The sequence below is a fragment of the Dreissena polymorpha genome, chromosome 3 (assembly GCF_020536995.1).
Source record: "Dreissena polymorpha isolate Duluth1 chromosome 3, UMN_Dpol_1.0, whole genome shotgun sequence".
NCBI lineage: Eukaryota > Metazoa > Mollusca > Bivalvia > Myida > Dreissenidae > Dreissena > Dreissena polymorpha.
Genome location: NC_068357.1, coordinates 68719457 through 68743571, shown reverse-complemented (window position 1 = coordinate 68743571; position 24115 = coordinate 68719457). Strand labels below are relative to the sequence as shown.

The window sequence follows — 24115 nt, the reverse complement described above, 5'->3', positions numbered from 1 at the left end:
AAATAATAATACATTTCGTGCTTTATTTAAAAAAATGTTTAATTAACACTGTTAATCTCTACAAAAATGTATGGCAGTAAAACCATAGTTCATCGAAGCAATTATTACCAAATAATACTCGCAGGTATTTTTCTATTACAATTTAATCATGCAAATCCTTACTTTTTTCGTATAAGCCATGAAGCTGAATGAATGCGTGTTCATGCATTTCGAACCTTTTTGTTTTTATCTTGGTGACTTTTTTGTAATATATAATTATTGCTTGACATATCTTTCGCTCATTCTTTAGAAGCAAAAACAACTAATTGTTTTAAATAAAGACAATTTAGGAATATATTTTTTAATTTTAGCTCACTTTTGATTAAGTGATCAATGAACTTTTTGACAGTTTTGTGTCCCGATCAATTTTTAATGCAATCTCTTTGAAATATAACGCTTGCCGTACATGTTCATGTACTGATTTTAAATTGTACATATTGTCACATAAATTAACACCGTCTGTTATTACTTCGATTTTATTATGGTATTTGTTAATGTACTATTTACAATTCATTTCATTTATAAATAAATAAAAGAACTTACAACGTGTTATTATTATGTTTTACTAACATGTGAGTTTCACATAAAATCATTATTGGTACACCAATCACGGCAGAAACTGTGACATCGATTAATTAAACGATACATATATATTAAACCTTTTAAGGTTATAATGTAATGCTTTTCTGTGAAATAAGGAAATCTCAGTGATTTAAAAACAATTCATTGTTTCTAACAGTGAAAAATAACCATGGAAAGTATCCATATTTGTCGAAGTTTTACTATGGACTGACGTTCTTTTTTACGTCATGACGTGATTATCATAGCAAAGTATCCAGTTTAACTCTTTTATAAAATAATTGTTTATGTTAATACTAGCAATCGGTAGAAACCGCATTAGGATATATATTTTGTTTCGGCAGATTACCGCTGTGTCTTCATTCGTGATAATGAAAAATAAATAGTTTCACTATTGGCTGTACCACCCATGAACATATTAATTTATCTGATCACTTGTGAATGATACTCTTCCAAAACTAACAGGTATTCCTCTATATGTTGTTACGATTGGCCTGATTTTGGGTGATTATATTTCTTATTCAAAATAACAACTTATTGACAGTTTTTTTACACTTGTTTGGCATATATACTAAACATATTTTACATAAGCTTAACAATCTAATTAAGATCAGTTATTGTTTACTTTTACATGATCAAAATTTCGAAAAAAACCACACCAAATAACCCAAGCAATGCGCGTGCTGACGTATTGATTCCTGCACACGTCCTATGTGGAATCTTTAGCTGACGTCACCATATGTCATGATTGCTCTTGTCAGTTCTGAAAATATAATAGTTTACACATGGTTCATTATTTCAGAAAACGAAGCTTGGGTCACCGTCCTCAGAATGGTATATGAAAAGAAATGGGTCCTGAAAGAAACATTTAACCTTAGACCGAGCAGTCTTTCGGATATTTCCAAGGCATTTAACAGAGTATGGCACCGTTGACTACTAAGCTGAAGCTTTCACCATTGGGTATCAAAAGTCAAATTCTTAATTGGTTCTAATCCTATCTCTCACACCGCAAACAAGATCTCAGCAGGGGTTCCACAAAGTTCGAATCTCTGGCCGCTGCTTTTTCCTGTCTATTGAAACGACATAATTTACAATATAATTTCAGAAATACGGTTACTTGCTGACAATACATCTCTGTACATTATCGTTGAAACGCCCGCATAAAGCCGCACTGTAACAACCCGTTTTGCAATAAACCCGTTTTGCAATAAATTTATTGCAAAACGGGTTGGAGTGTCTTATTGCAATTTGATTTTTTTTACAACAACCTGTTTTGCAATAAACCCGTTTTGCAATAAATTTATTGCAAAACGGAATGGAGTGTCTTATTAATTCAAATGGATTGGAAGAGTAAAAGGGAGTTTCAAATGTTGTATTTAAATAAAATTGTTATATAAATAGACAAAACTGTGAGTTAAGACTTAAAATGCATGGAAGATGATGCATTTCGAGATTAAATACTAATTGTTTCATATTGATTTGAAACGGTATAAGGGAAGTTTTAAAGTCGTCTCTAACGTAAATATGATAACACAAGGCTTAATGTTGATATAAAGTGATGTTCACCAATTTGGGAATTAAGTGAAGAATACCCAGAAGTGCATAATTTTATTGCAAAACGGTTTGCAGTGTTTTATTGCAATATGCAGTTTGTATAACAACCCGTTGTGCACTAAACTCTTTTGGCAATAAAATCATTACACATGAACTTATTGATTCAAATTGATTTGAAACGCTGAAAAGGAAGATTTAAATGTCGTATATATGTTGTTTGTATACATATAATAAGACAGAGGTGTCAGATTCGACTAAAATTAACAGACATTGCAAGTGACCAATTCCATGAGTAAATGTGATAAACAAACACAGAATGTATATAAACAGTGATCTTAACACTTTCATGGTTAAGCGAATTTAACCCAGAAATCCAATAATGTTATTGCAAAACGGGTTGCAGTGTCTTATTGCGATGTAAATGAAGAAATAAAAGCCCGTTTTGCAATAAACTCGTTTTGCACTAATACATCACACATGTAATAATTGACTCCAAGTGATTGGACACTTTTCGAAGAAAGTCTCAAATGTTGTTTATAAGGAATTTTTTTTTCAAAATAAGACAGAGGTGTAAGATTCGACCAACAAATAAAAGGCAGTTAAAGTGATCAATTTCATGAGTAAATGTGATACAACAACGCTGAATTTTTGTTGTAGAAAGTGATTTCAACCAATGCAATACTTAATTGAAGAAAACCGAGAAATGCAATAATTTTATTGCAAAACGGGTTAGAGTGTCTTATTGCAATTTGAAATTTTCATAACAGCCCGTTTTGCAATAAACCCGTTTTGCAATAAATTTATTGCAAAACGGGTTGGAGTGTCTTATTGCAATTTGATTTTTTTTACAACAACCCGTTTTGTAATAAACCCGTTTTGCAATAAAATCATCACTCTTGTATAACTTTATTCAAATTTATTGATAGAGTTTAAAGGGTGTTTGACGTATTGTATTTAAATAAAATTGCTATAGAACATAGACAAAAATATGAGTTTAGACTTAAAATGCATGGAAGGTGATACATTTCGAGATTTAATACGATAAAACAACACAGAATGTGTATCCAAAGTGATTTCAAACAATTTTGTACTAAAGTTAAGATAACGCAAATTAAATGCAATCATTTATGGACAACGTGTTGAACTGTCTAAATGCAATGTGAATTTTGTGTAACAACCCGTTTCGCAATAAAATCATCACATATATACTAATTGTTTCATATTGATTTGAAGCGGTATAAAGGAAGTTTTAAATGTCGTCTCTAACGTAAATATGAAAAAAACAAGGCTGAATGTGTATATGAAGTGATGTTCACCAATTTGGGAAGTAGGTGAAGAATATAAAGAAGTGCATAATTTTATTGCAAAACGGGTTGCAGTGTTTTATTGCAATGTGCATTTTTTATAACAACACGTTGTGCACTAAACTCTATTTGCATAAACTCAAACACACATGAACTTATTGATTTAAATTGATTTGAAACTCTGAAAAGAAAGATTCAAATGTCGTATATATGGAGTTTGTATACATATAATAAGACAGAGGTGTCAGATTCGACCAAAAATTAACAGACATTGAAAGTGACCAATTTCATGAGTAAATGTGATAAACAAACACAGAATGTATATAAACAGTGATCTTTACACTTTCATGATTAAGCGAATTTAACACAGAAAACCAATAATGTTATTGCAAAACGGGTTGAAGTGTCTTATTGCGATGTAAAAAAAAGAAATAAAAGCCCGTTTCACAATTAACTCATTTTGCACTAATACATCACACATGTACTAATTGATTCCAATTGATTGGACACTTTTCAAAGAAAGTCTTAATGTTGTATATAAGGATTTTTTTTCAAAATAAGACAGAGGTGTAAGATTCGACCAACAAATTAAAGGCAGTTAAAGTGATCAATTTCATGAGTAAATGAGATACAACAACACCGAATTGTTGTAGAAAGTGATTTCAACCAATGCAATACTTAATTGAAGAAAACCGAGAAATGCAATAATTTTATTGCACACAGGTTAGAGTGTCTTATTGCAATTTGAAATTTTCATAACAACCCGTTTTGCAATAAACCCGTTTTGCAATAAATTTATTGCAAAACGGGTTGGAGTGTCTGATTTCAATTTATTTTTTTACAACAACCCGTTTTGCAATAAACCCGTTTTGCGATAAAGTTATCACTCTTGTATAAATTAATTCAAACGGATTGGAATAGTTAAAAAGGCGTTCCAAGTGTTGTATTTAAATAAAATTGTTATACAAAATAGACAAAAATGTGAGTTTAGACTTAAAATGCATTGAATGTGATGCATTTCGAAATTTAATACGATAAAACAACACAAAATGTGTATCGAAAGTGATTTTAAACAATTAAGTACTAAAGTTTAGATAACGCAAAATGCAATAATTTATGGAAAAACGCGTTGAAATGTCTTATTGCAATGTGAATTTTGTGTTAGAACCCGTTTCGCAATAAAATCATCACACATATACTTATTGTTTAATATTGATTTGAAACGGTAAAAAGGAAGTTTCAAATGTCGTCTCTAACGTTCATATGATAAAACACGGCTGAAAGTATATATGAAGTGATGTCCAGCAATTTGGGAATTAAGTGAAGAATACCCAGGAGTGCATATTTTTTTGAAAAACGGGTTTATTGCAAACGGGTTGTTGTAAACAAAATCAAATAGCAATAAGACTCTCCAACCCGTTTTGCAATAAAAAAGATGCACTCCTGGGTATTCTTCACTTAATCCCAAATTGCTGAAAATCACTTCATATATACACTCAGCCTTGTTTTATCATATGAACGTTGGAGACGACATTTAAAACTTCCTTTTTACCGTTTCAAATCAATTTAAAACAATTAGCATATATGTGATGATTTTATTGCGAAACGGTTTGTTACACACAATCTTCACTTAAGCTCCAAATTGGTTGATATCACTTTCTATATACATTGTGTGTTGTTTTATCGTACTAAATCTCGAAATGCATCGCCTTCAATGCTTTTTTAATTTTTAGTAGAAATTAACAGTTTTGTCTATATTTGGAAATACTATTATTTCAATACGAGATTTCGAATTTCCTTTTACATGTTTCCAATCCATTTGAATAAATTCATACATGTGTAATTATTCAATTGCAAAACGGGTGTATTGCAAAGCGGGTTGTTATGAAAATTTCCGTTGCAATAAGACACTCTAACCCGTTTTGCAATAAAATTATTGCAAATCGGGTTAATTGCAAAACGGGTTGTTATAAAAATATCAAATTGCAATAAGACACTTTAACACGTTTTGCAATAAATTTATTGCAAATAAATTTACGATGATTTTATTGCAATACGGGTTTATTGCAAAGCGGGTTTTTATGAAAATTTCAAATTGCAATAAGACACTCCAACCCGTTTTGCAATAAAATTATTGCAAATCGAGTTTATTGCAAAACAGATTGTTATAAAAATATCAAATTGCAATAAGACACTCTAACCCGTTTTGCAATAAAATTATTGCATTTCTCGGTTTTTTTTTCAATTAAGTATTGCATTGGTTGAAATCACTTTGTACAACAATTCGGTTATGTTGTATCACATTTACTCATGAAATTAATCACTTTAACTGCCTTTTATTTGTTGGTCGAATCTTAAACCTGTGTCTTATTAAAAAAAATCCTTATAAACAACATTGAGACTTTCTTTGAAAAGTGTCCAATCAATGTGAATCAATTTGTACATGTATGATGTATTTGTGCAAAATGAGTTTATTGTGAAACGGGCTTTTATTTCTTTTTTAACATCGCAATAAGACACTGCAACCCGTTTTGCTATAACATTATTGGATTATGGGTTAAATTCGCTTAATCATGAAAGTGTTAAGATCACTGTTTATATACATACGGGGAGCGAAGTTTCATGTACGCTGCTTCCAAACTCTGGAACTCACTTCCATCAAACATTCGAGGTTCTTTAGCACTGAATTCATTCAAAAAGGCACTGAAAACTCACCTCTTCCTCCAATCTTATGCAATATAAGCAGTGGTTTATTCAATTCATTATATAAAATCTCAAACATCATGAACTTGAATTAACCCTTTTAAAGGAAGCATAATTATTCCTTTGAGGGTTTGTGGACTAGTGGTAATGGTATCCTGACGTTACCCTTGTCTCAATCAGCATGAACTTGAATTTACCCTTTTAAAGGATAGTATGATAAATCCAACAAAAACACATATTTTTCTTTCCTTTTTTATCAACGTTTCGGCTTACGCCTTCATCAGGATAATACAAATAATAACAGAAATAGTGAGGTCATATGGTGAAATGATTGTTCACTTTTTGATAAAAGCAACAAACTTGGCACATTTGTAGGTTTAAGTATTTTATTCAATTTTAGCTATGGACCCATCTCCAATTTTCAAGATGGCCGCCATTTTCAAGATGGCCGCCAAGATGGCCGCCAAATTTAGGAAATTACATGTTACTGCCATATTTGATTAAAATATTCTGCTTTTGGCATTGAAATTAGCTGTTTTATGTTATTAATTAATAACCATATGTTTCTACATGAAAAAAATGAATCAAATATTGCATAAAAGTAAAAATGGCTTCCAAAATGGCCGCCTAAAGTACAAAAAAATAGGATTTTCCTACACAAATCTATAATTTCAATACTCATTGAACGTATGCTATGTAAGCAAGTGTTTTTCTTTTTTTTGTATTTACAGATATCTCATTTGTATAATATTCTCAACAAATTGTGTCAGTCCTTAAATAAAGAAATAACTGCATTCAACGAGTTCACCCTTCCAGACCTTAAAGCTGCCTTAAAATCTAACCGCGGTCACATCCTCCACCACATATGGTGCTTGTATTCAGTGAAATTGTTCACTTTTTGATAAAAGCAACACACTTTGCTCATTGATAGTTTAACGTATTTAAGACAAAATAGGCTATGGACCCAATTCATATTTTTCAAAATGGCCGCCAACCTAAAACCTCAAAAAAGGAGAAAATATCGAGGTGCTGATTTTTTGTTGCGATCTTTTACAAATCAAATGAAATATTCCAATACTTTATTACTAATTATGCTGATAATAAAAATCTTTGCAAGAAAAACATTTATTATAAGTATTTTGTTATTTTTGTACCTTTTGTAAGGTCAAAAGGTCATATTTTTTTGGGGGGGGGGGGGGGGAATTATGCTTTTTTTGGCAAATATTCATTTACTTTAATAATAAATAAATCCATAAAGCAGATTATCATGGTCCGGGAGCCCACTGGTTTTTATTGCAAGTTTTGAGGCCAAGAATGCTTGTGTATATTTTAAAAGAGAATTTTATATCCTTCCAGAAAACCCATTTCTTAAGTGTCACAGCCGTGCATAATCTATGATTTGTTTGGGTAAAATCACTCAAAATCGAAAGTTTTCCCTCTGATTTCTGAAATAATTAAACAAATAGACATTTTCAGTCATGGGAATTCAACCAGGGTTTCAGTTTTGGGGTATTAAATAGGTATCAAAAACCTTTCTGATAATTCATTAAAAAAATTCCATATATTTTTTTTACGGGAAAAACCACCAAATTTCGCATTTTATTTTTGCAAATTTGCCCATTTTTCAAATTTTAATTCTGAGAATTCTTTTACCAAGTTAACAATTTCCAACATATTTGTTAAATCAGTGTTATAAAACAAACATATGGCCTCCTTGTTTTATTCCAACAACTTCTTTTTTATCAACATCTATTAGTGATTTTGGGTGGAAATGAATAAAATCACACACACAACTGCTGATTTCTGGAATACTTTGATTTGATTAGATTTATAAGGCATGTGATCATTATAATAATCAAATATTGTTCGCATATATACAATTGCATATAAGATCACTCTAAACAAACAATGCAAATAAGATCATTCTAAACAAACAATGAAATGACCGCAGTGTTATTATAAGTCAAAAGACTCAAACCACTATTTGTTACAGTTTATGTAGGTTTAAAACCACTAAAGTTTAACTATTTTAGCTGTTTTAGTCCATTTTTCAGGTTTTAGTTCCTCGAATTTTTACTCAACTGAAATAATTTTCAAAATAGTAGTCTAACTATTGTATTAAAAACACACAAAAGGGTCTCCTGATTTAATTGAAACATGAAAATTTTTGAATGACGACTTTTAGTGAGATTTCAGGAACAAAATACAAAATCAAACACAATACTGCTGATTTCTGGAATAATTTGATATAGTTAGATTTATATCACATGTGATCACGATAATAATAAAAACGGTTCGTCATATGCGTATAACACAGCTCATAACAAAACATTTCAATGAGAACAGTGTACTTGTAGGTTTAAATCCACTAACTTTTTTACATTTTCTTGCTTTTTTAGTCGTGCGGTTTTCATACAACAATTGCAAATGTCTATATCTTTCTGCTAACATTTAAGATTGTCCAACATTGCTTAATTTTACCCTATAACATTTTTAATTTAAAAATAATCTAATGTATTGATATTAGTGTATATATATATAGGTTGAAAAAGGGCAACTTGGTCATTTTAACAACTTTCTTGATTTATTACAATACTTTGTAACGGAACGCAAAAATCTGTACTATATTTTATACTTTTACAGTATCATTATAAAAAAAACATCTACTAACATTTTATGTCACACAGCTGTTACATGTAACAACATTTGGCATGAAATTCAAACAGTTATTTAAGTTCATCTAGACATTAAACATAATTTATATACATGATAAATTATTATAGTTGTTACATGTACTGTTTTGTATGTACACACATCTACTAGCATTTATCACGCACAATTCTCATCGACACGAAACAATAGTTTAACTACGTATACTTTCAATAAATATTAATTTTTAAACAACATTTCACATGAAAATCAAACAATTATTGTCCCTACCGGTGAAACTGAATGGGACGTATGGTTTGCGCTCTGTCTGTCAGTCAGTCTGTCAATTTTTAGTCTGTGGCCCTTTTTTATGTTGGATCATTTTAAATGTTAGCAGATTGATATCAACATTTGCAAATCTTGTATGAAAACAGCACAAATAAATCAGGTGAAATGACTCAAAAAGCAAGAAAATATAAAAAAGTTAGTGGTTTTAAACCTACAAGTACACTGTACTCATTGGAATGTTTTGTTTTTTAGCTATGTTATTCTCATATGTACTAAGACGAACAGTTTTTATTATTATCGTGATCACATGTTTTATAAATCTAACAATATCAAATTATTCCAGAAATCAGCAGTTTTGTGTTTGATTTCGTATATTGATCCTGAAATCTCACTAAAAGTCGTCATTCACAAATTTTCATGTTTCAATTAAATCAGGAGACCCTTTTGTGTGTTTTAATACAATAGTTAGTCTACTATTTTGAAAATTATTTCAGTTGAGTAATAATTCGAGGAACTTAAATCTGAAAAATGGACTAAATACCAAAATAGTTAAAGGTTAGTGGTTTTGAACCTACATAAACTGTAACAAATAGTGGTTTTGACCTATAATAAAACTGCGGTCATTTCATTTTTTGTTTAGAATGATCTTATTATGACAAATATTTTGGAAATTGTTAACTTGGTAAAAGAATTCGCGGAATTAAAATGTGAAAAATAGGCAAATTTGCAGAAATAAATGCGAAATTTGGTGGTTTTTCTTTTGAAAAAATACATGGAAATTATTTTTTTTCTGAATTATAAGAAAGGTTTCTGATACCTTTTTAATACCCCAAAACTGAAACCCTGGTTGAATTCCCATGATTGAAAATGTCTATTTATTTAATTATTCCAGAAATCAAAGAGAAAACTTTCGATTTTGAGTGATTTTACCAAAAACAACCATAGATATGCACGGCTGTGACACTAAAGAAATGGGTTTTCTGGAAGGATATAAAATTCTCTTTTCAAATATGCACATAAATTCTTGGCCTCAAAACTTGCAATAAACACCAGTAGCCTGACCATGATAATCTGTTTTATGGATTTATTGAATATAAAAGTAAATGAATATTTGCCAAAAAAGCATATTTTTTCCCCAAAAAATTACCTTTTGATCTTACAAAAAGTACAAAATTAACAAAATACTTATAATAAATGTTTTTCTTGCAAAGATTTTTGATTATCAGCATAATTAATAATAAAGTATTGTAATATTTCATTTGATTTGTAAAAAGATCGCCATTTTGAAAATGGCGGCCATTTTGAAAATTATGAATTGGGTCCATAGCCTATTTTGTCTTAAATACTTTAAACTACCAATGAGCAAAGTGTGTTGCTTTTATCAAAAAGTGAACAATTCCACTGAATACAAGCACCATATGTTGTGGAGGATGTGAACGCGGTTAGATTTTAAGGCAGCTTTAAGGTCTGGAACGGTGAACTCGTTGAATGCAGTTATTTCTTTATTTAAGGACTGACACAATATGTTGAGAATATTATACAAATTAATGTATCTGTAAATTCAAAAAAGAGGAAAACACTTGCTTACATAAATACGTTCAATGAGTATTGAAATTATAAATTATAGATTTGAGTAGGAAAATCCTATTTTTTTTGTACTTTAGGCGGCCATTTTGGAAGCCATGTTGACTTATATGCAATATTTAATTCATTGTTTTTCATGTAGAAACATATTTTACTTAATTGATAACATATAACAGCTAAGTTCAATGCCAAAAAACAGAATATTTCAATCAAATATGGCAGTAACATGTAATTTCCTAAATTTTGGCGGCCATCTTGGCGGCCATCTTGAAAATGGGGGCCATTTTGAAAATTGGAGATGGGTCAATAGCTAAAATTGAATAAAATACTTTTATCTACAAATGTGCCAAGTTTGTTGCTTTTATCAAAAAGTGAAAAATTCCACTGAATACAAGCACCATATGATCCCGCTAAAAGCGGATGTTACGTCATTGACTTAACGTACATAAAATGCGGGAAAATGTACGTCAATAAAATGAACGTTAATTAAATTAAGCTTAACTTTGATTGATTGATTTTATTTGGTAAACATATGAACATTACATAGTTACTACATAATGCAGACAATATAAAATATATTATCACAGCAATATACATAGCAAACAATGGAATGCACACACAATACCAAGTATAACACAAAAAAGAGGAAATTGATTTTCACTTATTTCCATTGTGGTCCTTGTTATTGGTGGCAGTAACCATGAAACAGTCATGTATTAGATTTTAATAATGTATATGTATCAAATATGTACTGTTTAATAAAGTATATTACTGATTAAGAATGAATAAATATAATCACATGCTCATTATTATCACAGAAGTTGCATAAGAAAGTTACACACTGTATATGTAGTTAATAAACACACTTTGTAGCATACTTTCGGATTCAAGAATACACAATTTCCTATAAAATTATATATAAAAATACTAATAGGAAAAAAACAAAAGTAAGCTTAATTAAATTGAAGAGCTAGTCTTTAATGTTAAAAATAACTTTGTTATTCATACCATTAGGGTGTAATGTTTTAAGTCTATGTATATAGTAAGTTTCTTTACACAGACGATTTATGTTGTAACTAACAACATCAATTGGCATAAAGGAAAAGTCATTTGCTTCCCTTTTAAAGGAAGCATAATTATTCCTTTGGGGGGTTTGTGGACTCGTGGTAATGGTATCCTGACGTTACCCATGTCTCTGTCTCTGTTTTGTCTCTGGTTTGTCTTGCCGATCTTTCAAATCTATGGTTACTGTGCATGTTTTTTTTGTTTTACGTAGTACTTATTGTTTAAGTTTTAGATTTTATTGTTTCATTATTTGTCTTATAGCTATACACATAGGGTAGTTTTATAGTGTCTTGCTGATCTTTCTAATCTAGGGTTACTGTGCATGTTTTTACGTAGTACTTATAGTATAACAGAGTAGTTTTATATTATAATTTAGTAGTTTTGATCGATTTCTTTTGAAAAAGTGTTGCAAAATGTATTCGTATCTGCGATACGTCAAATGTTCTTATGTAAAGCGCCTTTGAACGTGCACTCTTGCATGACAAAGGGCGCTATATAAATCCGGTATAATAATAATATACATTCTGTGTTTGTTTATAACATTTACTCATGAAATTGGTCACTTTCAATGTCTGTTACTTTTTGGTCGAATCTTACACCTCTCTCTTATTATATGTATGCAAACTCCATATATACGACATTTGAATCCTTCTTTTCAGCGTTTCAAATCCATTTGAATCAATACGTTCATGTGTGTTTAAGTTTATGCAAAAAGAGTTTAGTGCACAACGGGTTGTTATAAAAAATGCACATTGCAAAAAAACACTGTAACCCGTTTTGCAATAAAATGACGCACTTCTTTGTATTCTTCACTTAATTCCCAAATTGGTGAACATCACTTCATATAAATATTCAGCCTTGTTATATCATATTTACGTAAGAGACGACATTTAAAACTCCCTTTATACCGTTTCAAATCAATATGAAACAATTAGTATTAAATCTCAAAATGCATCATCTTCCATGCATTTTAAGTCTTAACTCACAGTTTTGTCTATTTTATAACAATTTTATTTAAAGACTGGAAACTCCCTTTTAACTCTTCCAATCCATTTGAATTAATAAGACACTCCATTCCGTTTTGCAATAAATTTATTGCAAAACGGGTTTATTGCAAAACGAGTTGTTGTAAAAAATCAAATTGCAATAAGACACTCCAACCCGTTTTGCAATAAATTTATTGCAAAACGGGTTTATTGTAAAACGGGTTGTTACACCGCACATTATCTTCACCACGTTCTAGAGTCTCTCCATGCTTGCTCTATGTATCATATAATCCCGCTTAAACCGAATCAATTGTATTCTCCCAAAACCGAAACAAACCCATACATCCACTACTCTTTTTTGACAATGTGCCATTATCAACAGTTGAACAATATAAGCACCTTGGCTCTATTATGTTAAATGACGCCCGTGAGGCAACACATATATCTAAAGCTATAAACAAGGCCTTGCAACGTATTGACATTATGAGGTCACTGAAACACGAACTGTCCAGGTCCCACTTCGAACAAATGTATGTTTATTGTATTAGCCAACTGCTGGAATATGGAGACGCAGTCTAGGGAAACTGTTCCAACGAATTTGTCTCAGAATTAGAAGCTGTATAACACAAGAGAATCATGACGTGCTCATGTCTCCCAAAAGCTATACGTGAGTGTAATGCCCTTACGCATGACTTGCAACAATCTCACACGTTGTCCTTTTATGAAGCGTCTCGTAACAGAAATCTCTGAATTATTTAACATGGTATACGATCTGGTCAACTCATTCACGCAAGATTGCGACTTGAGTGCAGTTCCCTCAATAATGACCTATTCCGAAGATCACTACTAGAGAGTCCCATGCGGCGAGATCGAAACTGCGAACCATTTCCTTCTACATTGTCAGCACCATCAACATCTCCGGAATATTCTGATCGAAAATATCCCGTGCCATCTGACAACAAACAACCTACTCTTTGGATACGTATACCTTACCCCCAAGCAAAACAAAACATGAATTCTTTAGGTCACACGACATATCGTGCCGTCAAAACGCTTCTAATTTAAATAAACTGGCAACAGCCTATCATATTTGATGTCGAGTGTCCCTCCATTACTCTTCGTCGTCTTTCCACTCTGTCTAACACTCTACATGCTACATCTTACATATATCTCAATATATTTTTTTATTACTTCACCCACACTTCAATTTTAAAACGCGGTATCATTCGCTTCCAATTAGTAACTGCTTTAACTGGTTACATATGCTAATGCCTTTAACGCCCTAAGAACATCTATGGAGAAGAATTGATATGTTTTAGTAAATATTTTCTTATCCATTATTGTATGAATGTCATTCACGTGTAATGTTCAAAATATCATTATATAAAAATACTGTTCAAACCAACCTTGGCTGGTTCGTTCAATACAACGCAATGGTTGCTTAAACAAATCTATAGACAGGGCCCGGCTTTTAAGCTAGCGTCACCGCATTGATACGTTGAATGCATAACATCTGTTGCTAATACAAACTAATGTCCTGGGTCCGGCTTTTAAGCTATAGTCAAGGCATTGAAGTGGTATAAGGACAATAGTTTTTGCCCTATCAAACGTGCGGGTGTCGCCTACTCTTAAACAGGAGCCAGTACCGAACAACTGACTATGCAAAGCATCGCTTGCCGAGTTATATTATTTACGTTTAAATGGAGTCTCGTCTTAGCAAAAATCAAATTTAGGCGAAAAGTGTAGTCCCTGATAAGCCTGTGCGGACTGCACAGGCTAATCTGGGACGACACTTTACGCACATGCATTATGCCCAGTTTTCTCAGAACACGACTCGTTTAATCAAGCGTTGTTCGAAACTACGCTGAACAGTAATACACAAATGTATATGGAGATCCGCATTGCAATATTAAACGACTCACCTTCGATGTCGAGAACACCATCTCCGTTGAGGTCCAATCTGGTAATGATTTCCTCCATAGCCTCGTCGTTCTCATCCGCTATACTTGTTCCCAGTATGGTATCCTGTGCCATCAAAATGGAGCGTAACTCGTTCGCGCTTATTTTCCCTGCAGCATGAAATAGATGTAGATAATCATTTTCGGTTTGCATATCGTGAATCAAAAAATGAATTGGATATATATATATATATATATATATATATATATATATATATATATATATATATATATATATATATATATATATATATATATATATATATATATATATATATATATATATATATATATATGTGTGTGTGTGTGTGTGTGTGTGTGTGTGTGTTTGTGTGTGTGTGTGTGTGTGTGTGTGTGTGTGTGTGCCGTATTTGTTACTAAACAAAGTCAGTTGAAGGTAATGAGGCAAACGTACTTTTATAACGTTATTTAAGTAATGATAGTAGAACCTGTTTCAATGTTTTGTGGTTGCGCGGGGTGATGGAATCAGGGTAGTTGAGATCATGGTAGGACGGTGATTGAAGATGTGTTGGAGGTCATTAAAGAAGTGTAAGTGGTCTGGTTTTGGTTTTTGTTGTATAATGGAAGTTTGTGAGAAATATTTTGGTGATCTTAGTTGTGAGATTGACGGTGGAATTGCTGAGGCAGGTGGCTTTAGTTGTGCTGAAATGGTATATGCTAAAGTCGAAGTGATGTCGATGTCAAGAGAATTTACGTACTATTGTATTTTTTGTTATAAACATATGTTACAGTTTATGACAATGTTAGTTATTTAGAGGCGATACTCGTAAGTGTAGTGAATGGTGATGTTGTTGGTGCATAAAAAATTGCGTCCATAAAAGCAATTACACAACAGGCATTCAAATTTGCACAAAATACATCGACTACAAATCCCTAATATTTCAACAAAATAAAGCGACAACAAACGTTATGCAATGCACTTAATGCAAACGCAATTGTAATGTTCCAATAAACATAGTATCTAAAGGACGCGATCAAATATTTTAAAACCATTAAAATAGCAGAATATTTAAGTTTGCACATAATTCACATACAATAAACATCATGCAACTATAACGTAATGCCGTGCAGGCATATAAGGATTAGGGTAAATTCGCATTAAACAATAAGCGAACATTACATTTAAATTTATGAATAGGGTTTGAATTGGTCTTCCAAACAATATACATAAAGGAAATCAAATAGATAAATGGGATATCTCATAGAAAAATGAATGTAATGGCTTAAAAATGGCTGTGAGATTAACAACTTTAAGATCGGTTTGCATAAATACGCCTATATATTTGTAATTTAAACAAACGTTTGAAAGACCAGGATATGGATGCTTTAAAATCGATGCCGCTTTGGGATCGAAACATGCGAAATTCATAAGTGCATTGTAAATTTTCCAACCCGACATTGTTTAAAAGTGTAAATATTTTAATTTTAGTTTGATTAGAAAGTTAATGCAGAGTTGTCGATTTGGTAATCAACCATTACAAAATGTGTCTAAAATCAATCGTATTGTTCACTACAGTACGTAGTTTGTTATGCGTCGAGACTAAAGTGCTGCTGATGGGGGCGTAGGTTGTTGTAATGATAGCATTTTTTCTAGTGCTGGCTGGATCGGTTTCATAAGCTTTGATTTTAGTATTGTTTTGTTAAGATCACTGAGCACAGTTTTATCATTCTAAGCTTCTAAACTTGTGTCAGTCAGTCACTTTTATCAATCGTACGTCGCCCGCATGCATCTAGCGCCGTCAAGATTAACATTGTGAACATTTTAAAGACCACACGTAGTGCCAAGTCTTAATGAACATTTGTCGAACTATTTGATCAATTTATATCTCCTCGAAGTTTGTAGTCCTATGTTTATACATTATTTGAATTACCGTTATTTAAAGCATATTTTTGAAATCGGATCTAGGGACGTACAAGTCATTACACAAAATGTTTGTTATGCATGTGGCTAAACCCTTTACATACTAGAGGTCATGATACTATTCATATGCCTGATGATGTAAGCTGTTAGCGAGAGGTCGAAGGGGGGGGGGGGGGGTAATTGAGGTCGAGGGGGGGGGGGGGGGTAATTGAGGTCGAGGGGGGGTGGGGTTAGCTTACCGTTGTTGTCTTTGTCGAATTTCTTCAATGATTCCCGGAACTCTTCCTCTGTTAGGTCAGACACCTTGTCGCAGAGCTGCCTGAACAGGTCAAGGTTTATTGTGTCATCGTCTGAAAATGCGTGGACTATATAATACGCGTTATGCAAACATGGGTCTCATGCCATATGCACTACCATAATGCGCTGTCTTGTTGGGAGCTACTTCGGCTGGTATAAGGTAACACACGGTTTCGCGGTCTCATTGGCCGGTCTTGCAAATTCGCAGACTGTTCTGAAGCTACACTGGCCGCATAAAGCAACGGACCCATTTTCGCATGACTCAAGTCATACGTAAATGCCACGAATGATTCAACCTTTAAGTCGTTTAAAAAAACTCACACGGTTTGCATTAAAGTCGCGTTGTATCGCATCATTGTTATTTACTCCATCTCATAAGAATTGTTTCTTTTCCGTAAAGCATTATCGTGCTATTCACTCACAGAAATATCATCTCACAGCGAGTGTCGTTCCATCGTTTCGTGGCATGTCGAAATTGAGTCGCGTTTTGAGAAAACTGGACATAATGCTTGTGCTTAAAGAGTCGTCCCAGATTAGCATGTGCAGTCCGCACAGGCTAATCAGCGACGACACTTTCCGCTTTTATGACATATTTCCGTTTAAATGAAGTCTCTTCTTTGCAAAAATTCAATTTAGGCGAAGAGTGTCGTCCCTGATTAGCCTGTGCGGACTGCACAGGCTCATCTGGGACGACACTTTACGCTCATGCATTAAGAACAGTTTTCACAGAACAAGGCTCAATTGATGATCTAATTGTGCAAAATTCTCACGAACTGAGTTATAGGTCTATTGTGTAGCAAATAAGGATAGGTATGTAGATGAACACAGACGACAAAGGAATGGACGACAGTAGGTCTATTGCGTAGCAAATGAGGATAGGTATGTAGATGAACACAGACGACAAAGGAATGGACGACAGAAAAGGCGAATCAGATTCAAAAAGGATACTTTTGATACGAATGATGGCTTAGGACCGGTTACTATAACAACCAGGTTGTAAGGTATGAATTCATCTTGGCTCTGGGAAAACCGGACTTAATGCAAGTGCTTAAAGTCTCGTCCCAGATTAGCCCGTGCAGTGCTCACAGGCTAATCAGTGACGAAACTTTGCGCGTTTATGGATTTTTCGTATTTAAAAATGTATTTTCTAAGTTAAAATCCAGTATAAGCGGAAATTGGCGTCCACGAATAGCCTGTGTGGATCGCTAAAGCGAATCTGAGACTGAATTTTACGCACATGCATTTAGCCCCATTTTCCCACAGCGGAAGTAATTTTATTTTTAAATCATCCAATTTATTTTAAAATGTTCCATTATATATTTAATAGATGGTTGCTGATGCTTCTGCCTGAAGAAGATGTGTGTTATAATGAAGAGGAACATATCTCAAAAGACTTGCCAAGCTTAGAAAATTGCTTTTTATTTGACATAGTTGTAGATGACCATCTTGTCTACAAAAAACAACGTGATAAAACTAGAATATTAATACCACAACATATATTTTCATTCTGGATTCAGCGTTATTTAAAAAAAAGCAATATTTCAAGTGCAAACAAACATTACCAGACCATGTCAATATCGAAATATTCCAGCACTCTTGTTCTTAATCGTTTACAGATATCCGAACAGTGTCCAAACACTCTATTGCACAATATAAAAAATGATCGAATGCGACTATATCAATGTTTAAAAAAATCAATGAAATGCATTAACTAAGTGCGCGAGATTCTGTTTTCATTTCAAGCGGTTTTGATTTTCGATTGTTCAATTTTTTATAGATATTTATGCAAACACAGGATTGCTTTTTACTCTGTGGTACGAACTAAAATGGTTTCATAATGGACTCATATCAGATCTATACGTATCTACATAAATAAATCATAAGTCAGGATTTTTCAAAACTTCGTCGATACTACTGAGAGTCTAAATAATTGAGGCTAAAATATTAACCAATCTTAACTTTAATTTTGTTTAAAACGAAACAATAAGTGGTACTTATACAAAATTCATCGCAATATTGTAGTTGGTGTCGGCATAAATAACATATCCTGATCTCATAGTTATAATTTAAAATCGGTTAAAATTACATTTTCGAAATCGCTATTAAAATTTTTAAGTGTAAAACATCACCAATGCTGTCCAATTTGTTAATAATAAACATGTATTTAGTCGGGTTTTTTTTTATTAAAAACTATTTATCATATTATTCAGAGCAGGCTTTGCTAGACGAATTACATGTACATGTACACAAACATGCTTTATTTCTACAGGTACACATGCTAGAATTTCAGTTATTTATTCAGCCCGTTATTGACTCTGTATTAACAGGTTATTCTATCTAACAAAGTCAGTGGCGTAGCTGCTATTAGGCACAGCAGGCCCGGGCCTACAATTTTTTTTGAAACACGAAAAAAATAATAATGCTTCAACTTTGAAAAACGCATTAACATGTTGACCCTGAGGGGGGTGAGGTGTTAGAAATAAGAGGTGATAGAAATATGATTTACATATTGACAAAATCCTCAGACAATGAAATCTGGTCGTGTTCAAAGGTCTTCCAATTATCAACTATATTTCTTTCTATGTGTAGATGCTTCTTTTCACGTGACTTGCTGTTACAAGTTTACATAGATCTACATGCAGATCAACTTGTCTCCGTTTCAACACTACAGTAAGTTGTAATCGATTATCGTTGGATTTTTAAGAAACATTCCGAATGATTTTTATGACCTCGGAAAAATTAAAATGGAGGACCCGTATCCCGATCCATTGACTGAATCCGGGTCGGTTTGGTCCCTTGATGCCGAACAAAAACCTGCCGTTATTGATATGCAGACAGTATTATTAGAAAGAATTCCCATGGTTTGACTTTTAAATGTTTCTCTCTTCCATATTGTTTTTAAATTTAGTTCTATGGTATAAAGATAATACCGTAAAATTAAGTTCTCTGACATTAAGATAAAACAGTAAAATCAAAGAAAAACAGGCCAAAGTCTTATATTTTCTTATCTTATTATTTGTCTAGATATGCTTTAAATCTCACCACAGGCGTTATAGGATTTAAAAAAGTCAGGAGGAGGACCCCCGGACCCCCCGTTTTTATATATCATATCCGGGCCTACAGCTGAAAACATGCTAGCTACGCCCCTGAAAGTCTCTTCGAATAAAGTCGTGTTTCTTTTAACGGAAGTTCCGTTAACGGTCAATACCACACGCTAACGTTGAGAATCACATCATACTGAATGACCCACTAGTCAACAACTAAATATTGAAGCACAAGGAGGCTTGAATTATACCAGAATCAGTTCCCTCGGCCGACAAAAAAAATAAATTCTGAGTGGTACTGTTTTACAAGGACCCTCGTTCTGTGAAAACGATATTTAATGCATTCGCGTTAGGTGTCCTCTCATATTAGCTTGTACAATCCGCAAATGCTAACGAGAGACTTAAAGTGATATTATGGGCATCTAACAGTTTATAGGTGTCTATCGCAACCGTTGTTTATTTTTGGTGTTTTCACTTCATATACACTTATATTTGTTAATGCAGCATCAACATACTAAAACAATATCACGGAAACAGAAAAATAATGCATTTGAATATCAACCGTACTTTCGTTTGACAACTGATCATACATGTACGATGTGAACCTAAATTTAGTTTTAGTGCAGATTCGTTCATACGACACAAAGACACAATTTTGTTTTACGGATTAGTTTGGCTTACAGGACTGGGTGAGTCATGTAAAATATCAAATATAAAATATATTTTTATAAACAACTGGTAGCAAGATGAGTTGTAGATAATTGGTCAGTTACCACATTTTAACTAATTATTTTGACCGGTAAATTCTTTTCAGCTCAATTCAACAGTGAAAAATGCCCATAATATCATTTAAAAGTATCGCCTAGAATGGAGTAACGTATAGAAGAGTATTCTTTTAAACGAAAAAAACAAAACAACAACATTAAAACGAAAAGTGTCGTCCATTTTAAGAATGTGCTGACTGAAGCTCCATTTCCTAGAGTTTGAATCAAATGTTGTTTTATGTTTTTGTAAAGGCCATCACATTCGATCCAGATGCTTCAGCTTCTTATGTTTTTTTCAAGCTACGAAGAGTTGTGTTGATTGTCACAGCATATGAAGCACTTTTACCTTTATATGCTTTACCATTATGCATCCATGTCAAAATCTGCAATGGCCGGATTCCCGTTTGTTTTAAATTATTAGATAACTTAAGATAAATTTGATAGTGTTTTGTTTTGCAAGGAAATGTTTCCTATTAATTATTCATCAATTTTCTTTTAACATGATGTTGAACAATTTTAATCAAAAACCTGTTTCATAGCAACGTTCTAAATGACTTTTCAAAATACCATAATTCATAACATATTTCCGCGTTTTTTTCTCTTAAACCTTTAGTATGATTGCTTGTATAAAATGAGTCGCGTTCTGAGAAAACTGGGCATAATGCATGTGCGTAAAGTGTTGTCTCAGATTAGCCTTTGCAGTTCGCACAGGCTAATCGGGGACGACACTTTCCGCTTTTATGACATTTTTCGTTTAAATGAAGACTCTTCTTAGCAAAATTTCCAATTAGGCGGAAAGTGCAGTCCTCACAGGCTCATCTGGGACGACACTTTACGAACATGCATTATGCCCAGTTTTCTCAGAACGCGACTCAAATAATCACACCTGCCTACCTCCTAGGCCATGGTCGTCCCAGAAGGACTTCAGTTGGAAGCTGGTTGGCGTCTTCTCACACATGTAGAGGGCGCTGTAAGCCTGCATCCGGTTGAGGCATTCGCCATTCCCGCACGCCGCGAAACATTCCTCGATGTTAGCCTATAGTTATATATAAGTAGGTTCTCTTCATTGCCTCCCGTACATTTATGATGATATAAGGGCCATCAAAACGAAAACAAGCTAGAACGTATTTAGGTAAATAGATGACGGTGTTAATATACTAATTAAAGACTGTAATTGTTTTTGCGTTTACTTAAATATTTAAAAACGTGCATGAACAACAGGGCGTTTATTGTACAAACGTACTACAAGGAAACGTGTAAGCAATTATAAAGACATATTTAATTGATGCACATAAAGATTTTACTGCGATATTTTTGTATTACTGAATACTTTCATTGTATTGAATACATACATGTAGATGTCAATAAATATCAATATCAATATTTTATCGAGTTGTTTATTAATATTGAAATTAACAGATTATATTGTTGTGCCCCGCTTCAGGCGCAAATCGTATACCAGTTATAACTAGTAGCTCTCTTTCAGTAAATAGTTATGGCAGTGTGGCTTTAAAATATAATGGTTACTTTTGTCCATGAAAGTAAGTCAACCCAGACTAAGTTATTCGATGTTATTTATTGTCCAGCAAGGAACTTAACGAGTAAAATATAACATGTACTATGAAATATATTCTTTATTATTTACTGAAAAGTATCACTGAGCAAATTTGACTTACAATGTGATAAAATATTATAGTTAACACCGGAGTTCTTAACAAAAATTCAGAATGCAGTTTTACAATCAATTGAAGGTTGTTCTTTTTGCACAGAAAATCTGAGGTATATATACTTCTCCAGTGACACACTGTGCCCTGTGTCATGCACATGACGCAGTATGTCATACACATGACACAGTGTGCATGCAACAACAAAAATTATGCCCGACACAGTATTCTATGTGCCTTTTTAATAGGTGCTCAAATAGAATGTTCTTAATTATGGACAATTTGTAATGTAAAAGCAACTTTAAAATATGCAAAAACATATAACAACATAATAATACCTCAAAGGAACGTATTCTGCCTTGAATAGGATTAATTTCAGAACTTTAACAATTAATTCAAATACAAAATGATGCTCAATGACTTTAAAATTCGGCTTGACAGAAGTTGCTTAGCAACGGGCACGGTAAAAATAAAGATCCCCCAGCCGACTATTTCTAAGAAACAAGTGTGACAATTTAAAGTAAAAAAAAACAATGGATGTTAACAATTCTAACTATTAAGAATTGGCAGAAATGTGCACAATAGGACAAAAAATTTGATAGTTGCCACTTATTTTGTATGAATTCTTAAATAATGATATTAACTTTAAAGTAACATTACTATTCAAAATCAACGCAAATTTCGTACAATTGTTCGTAAAATAATTATAACCAATTAAAAAATCAGTGTTCCTTATGACAATTGCCGAAATTTCAACGTCAGATGTGGTCTGGTAAAATAGATGTTTGTAGATACAAAATGCTCGTTTTTATTATTGTTTTGCATATCTATTCATACGACATATGAACACTAAAATGGTGTTCGTGTGTCGTATGAATAGATATAGTCGCGGGAATTAATCTTCAAACCGGAAGTAGGAACATTTTGACAATAACAATGGAGTAAAAATCGTAAGTATGAAGGAAAACTAATTCTAGCCTAAACATGTGATATTAGTGACTGGTCTGTAACATATAATTGGTCAGCACTATTAATTATATGACCAGGCTAGGAAAAGTAACATGAATGAATGAACAATGAAAACAATTATGCTGTTGACAAGGAAATTCAGGTAACTAGTTTCAATGTAAATTTTGATTCACACTTAAATAATGTACTATGCACTGGGTTGTTACATTATAACTTAAAATAAAAGTTTAATGTTTAAATACGTAAAAACCAGAATCCTAAAAGAGACATAAAACATAAAAATAATGATATTGTACGCAACTATAACATACCTCAGAAATGGTATGAAATGCACATATTTGCGCATAAATAGAAAAAATATTAAAAGAAAAAATGAAAATATTATGAACTCACCATAGTAAATTCTCCTGTCCAAGTTTAAATATCAACTGCCGCTGTTTAACTTTAAACTAGAGAAGCGTGCTTTTAATCGATGATTTTAAAACCTGTAGTAAAATTGCTTTTCATATTGGTTCGATCTTTTATGTCAATATGTCGTAGCTGATAGTGTTTATTTGCCTTCTGTTTAATCATTGAGAATAAATAAAAACGTATTAAGCGATAAATTAAACATCTACAAATGTTTGTTTGTGTTTATTGTTTACTATTGTATACATTTCTGTTAACATGTGAGTTTTAGATTCTTTCTAAACTATAAAGGTTTCTTGTATCGAAGTTGATATTAAAGTGATATTATGGGCATTTTTCACTGTTGAATTGAGCTGAAAAGAATTAACCGGTCAAACG

The 24115-nt window shown here is 32.6% G+C and overlaps 1 protein-coding gene across 2 annotated transcripts; it reads right to left on the bottom strand.

Moving 5' to 3' along the window:
• Position 1: 1 nt before the first annotated feature.
• LOC127874656 (calmodulin-like) lies at positions 2-23857 on the bottom strand. 2 transcript variants are annotated; one of them, XM_052419131.1, is made up of 5 exons: positions 23723-23857; positions 21591-21732; positions 16831-16941; positions 14674-14820; positions 2-1381 (listed from the first exon to the last, which is right to left on the bottom strand). In XM_052419131.1, the coding sequence occupies exons 1-5, from the start codon at positions 23723-23725 to the stop codon at positions 1341-1343; spliced, it is 444 nt and encodes a 147-aa protein (XP_052275091.1). In that variant the 5' UTR covers positions 23726-23857; the 3' UTR covers positions 2-1340. The 2 variants fall into 2 exon arrangements, with proteins under 2 accessions (XP_052275091.1, XP_052275092.1); XM_052419132.1 differs by lacking the exon at positions 23723-23857 and adding an exon at positions 22699-22817.
• Between the last annotated feature and the right edge of the window lie 258 nt (positions 23858-24115).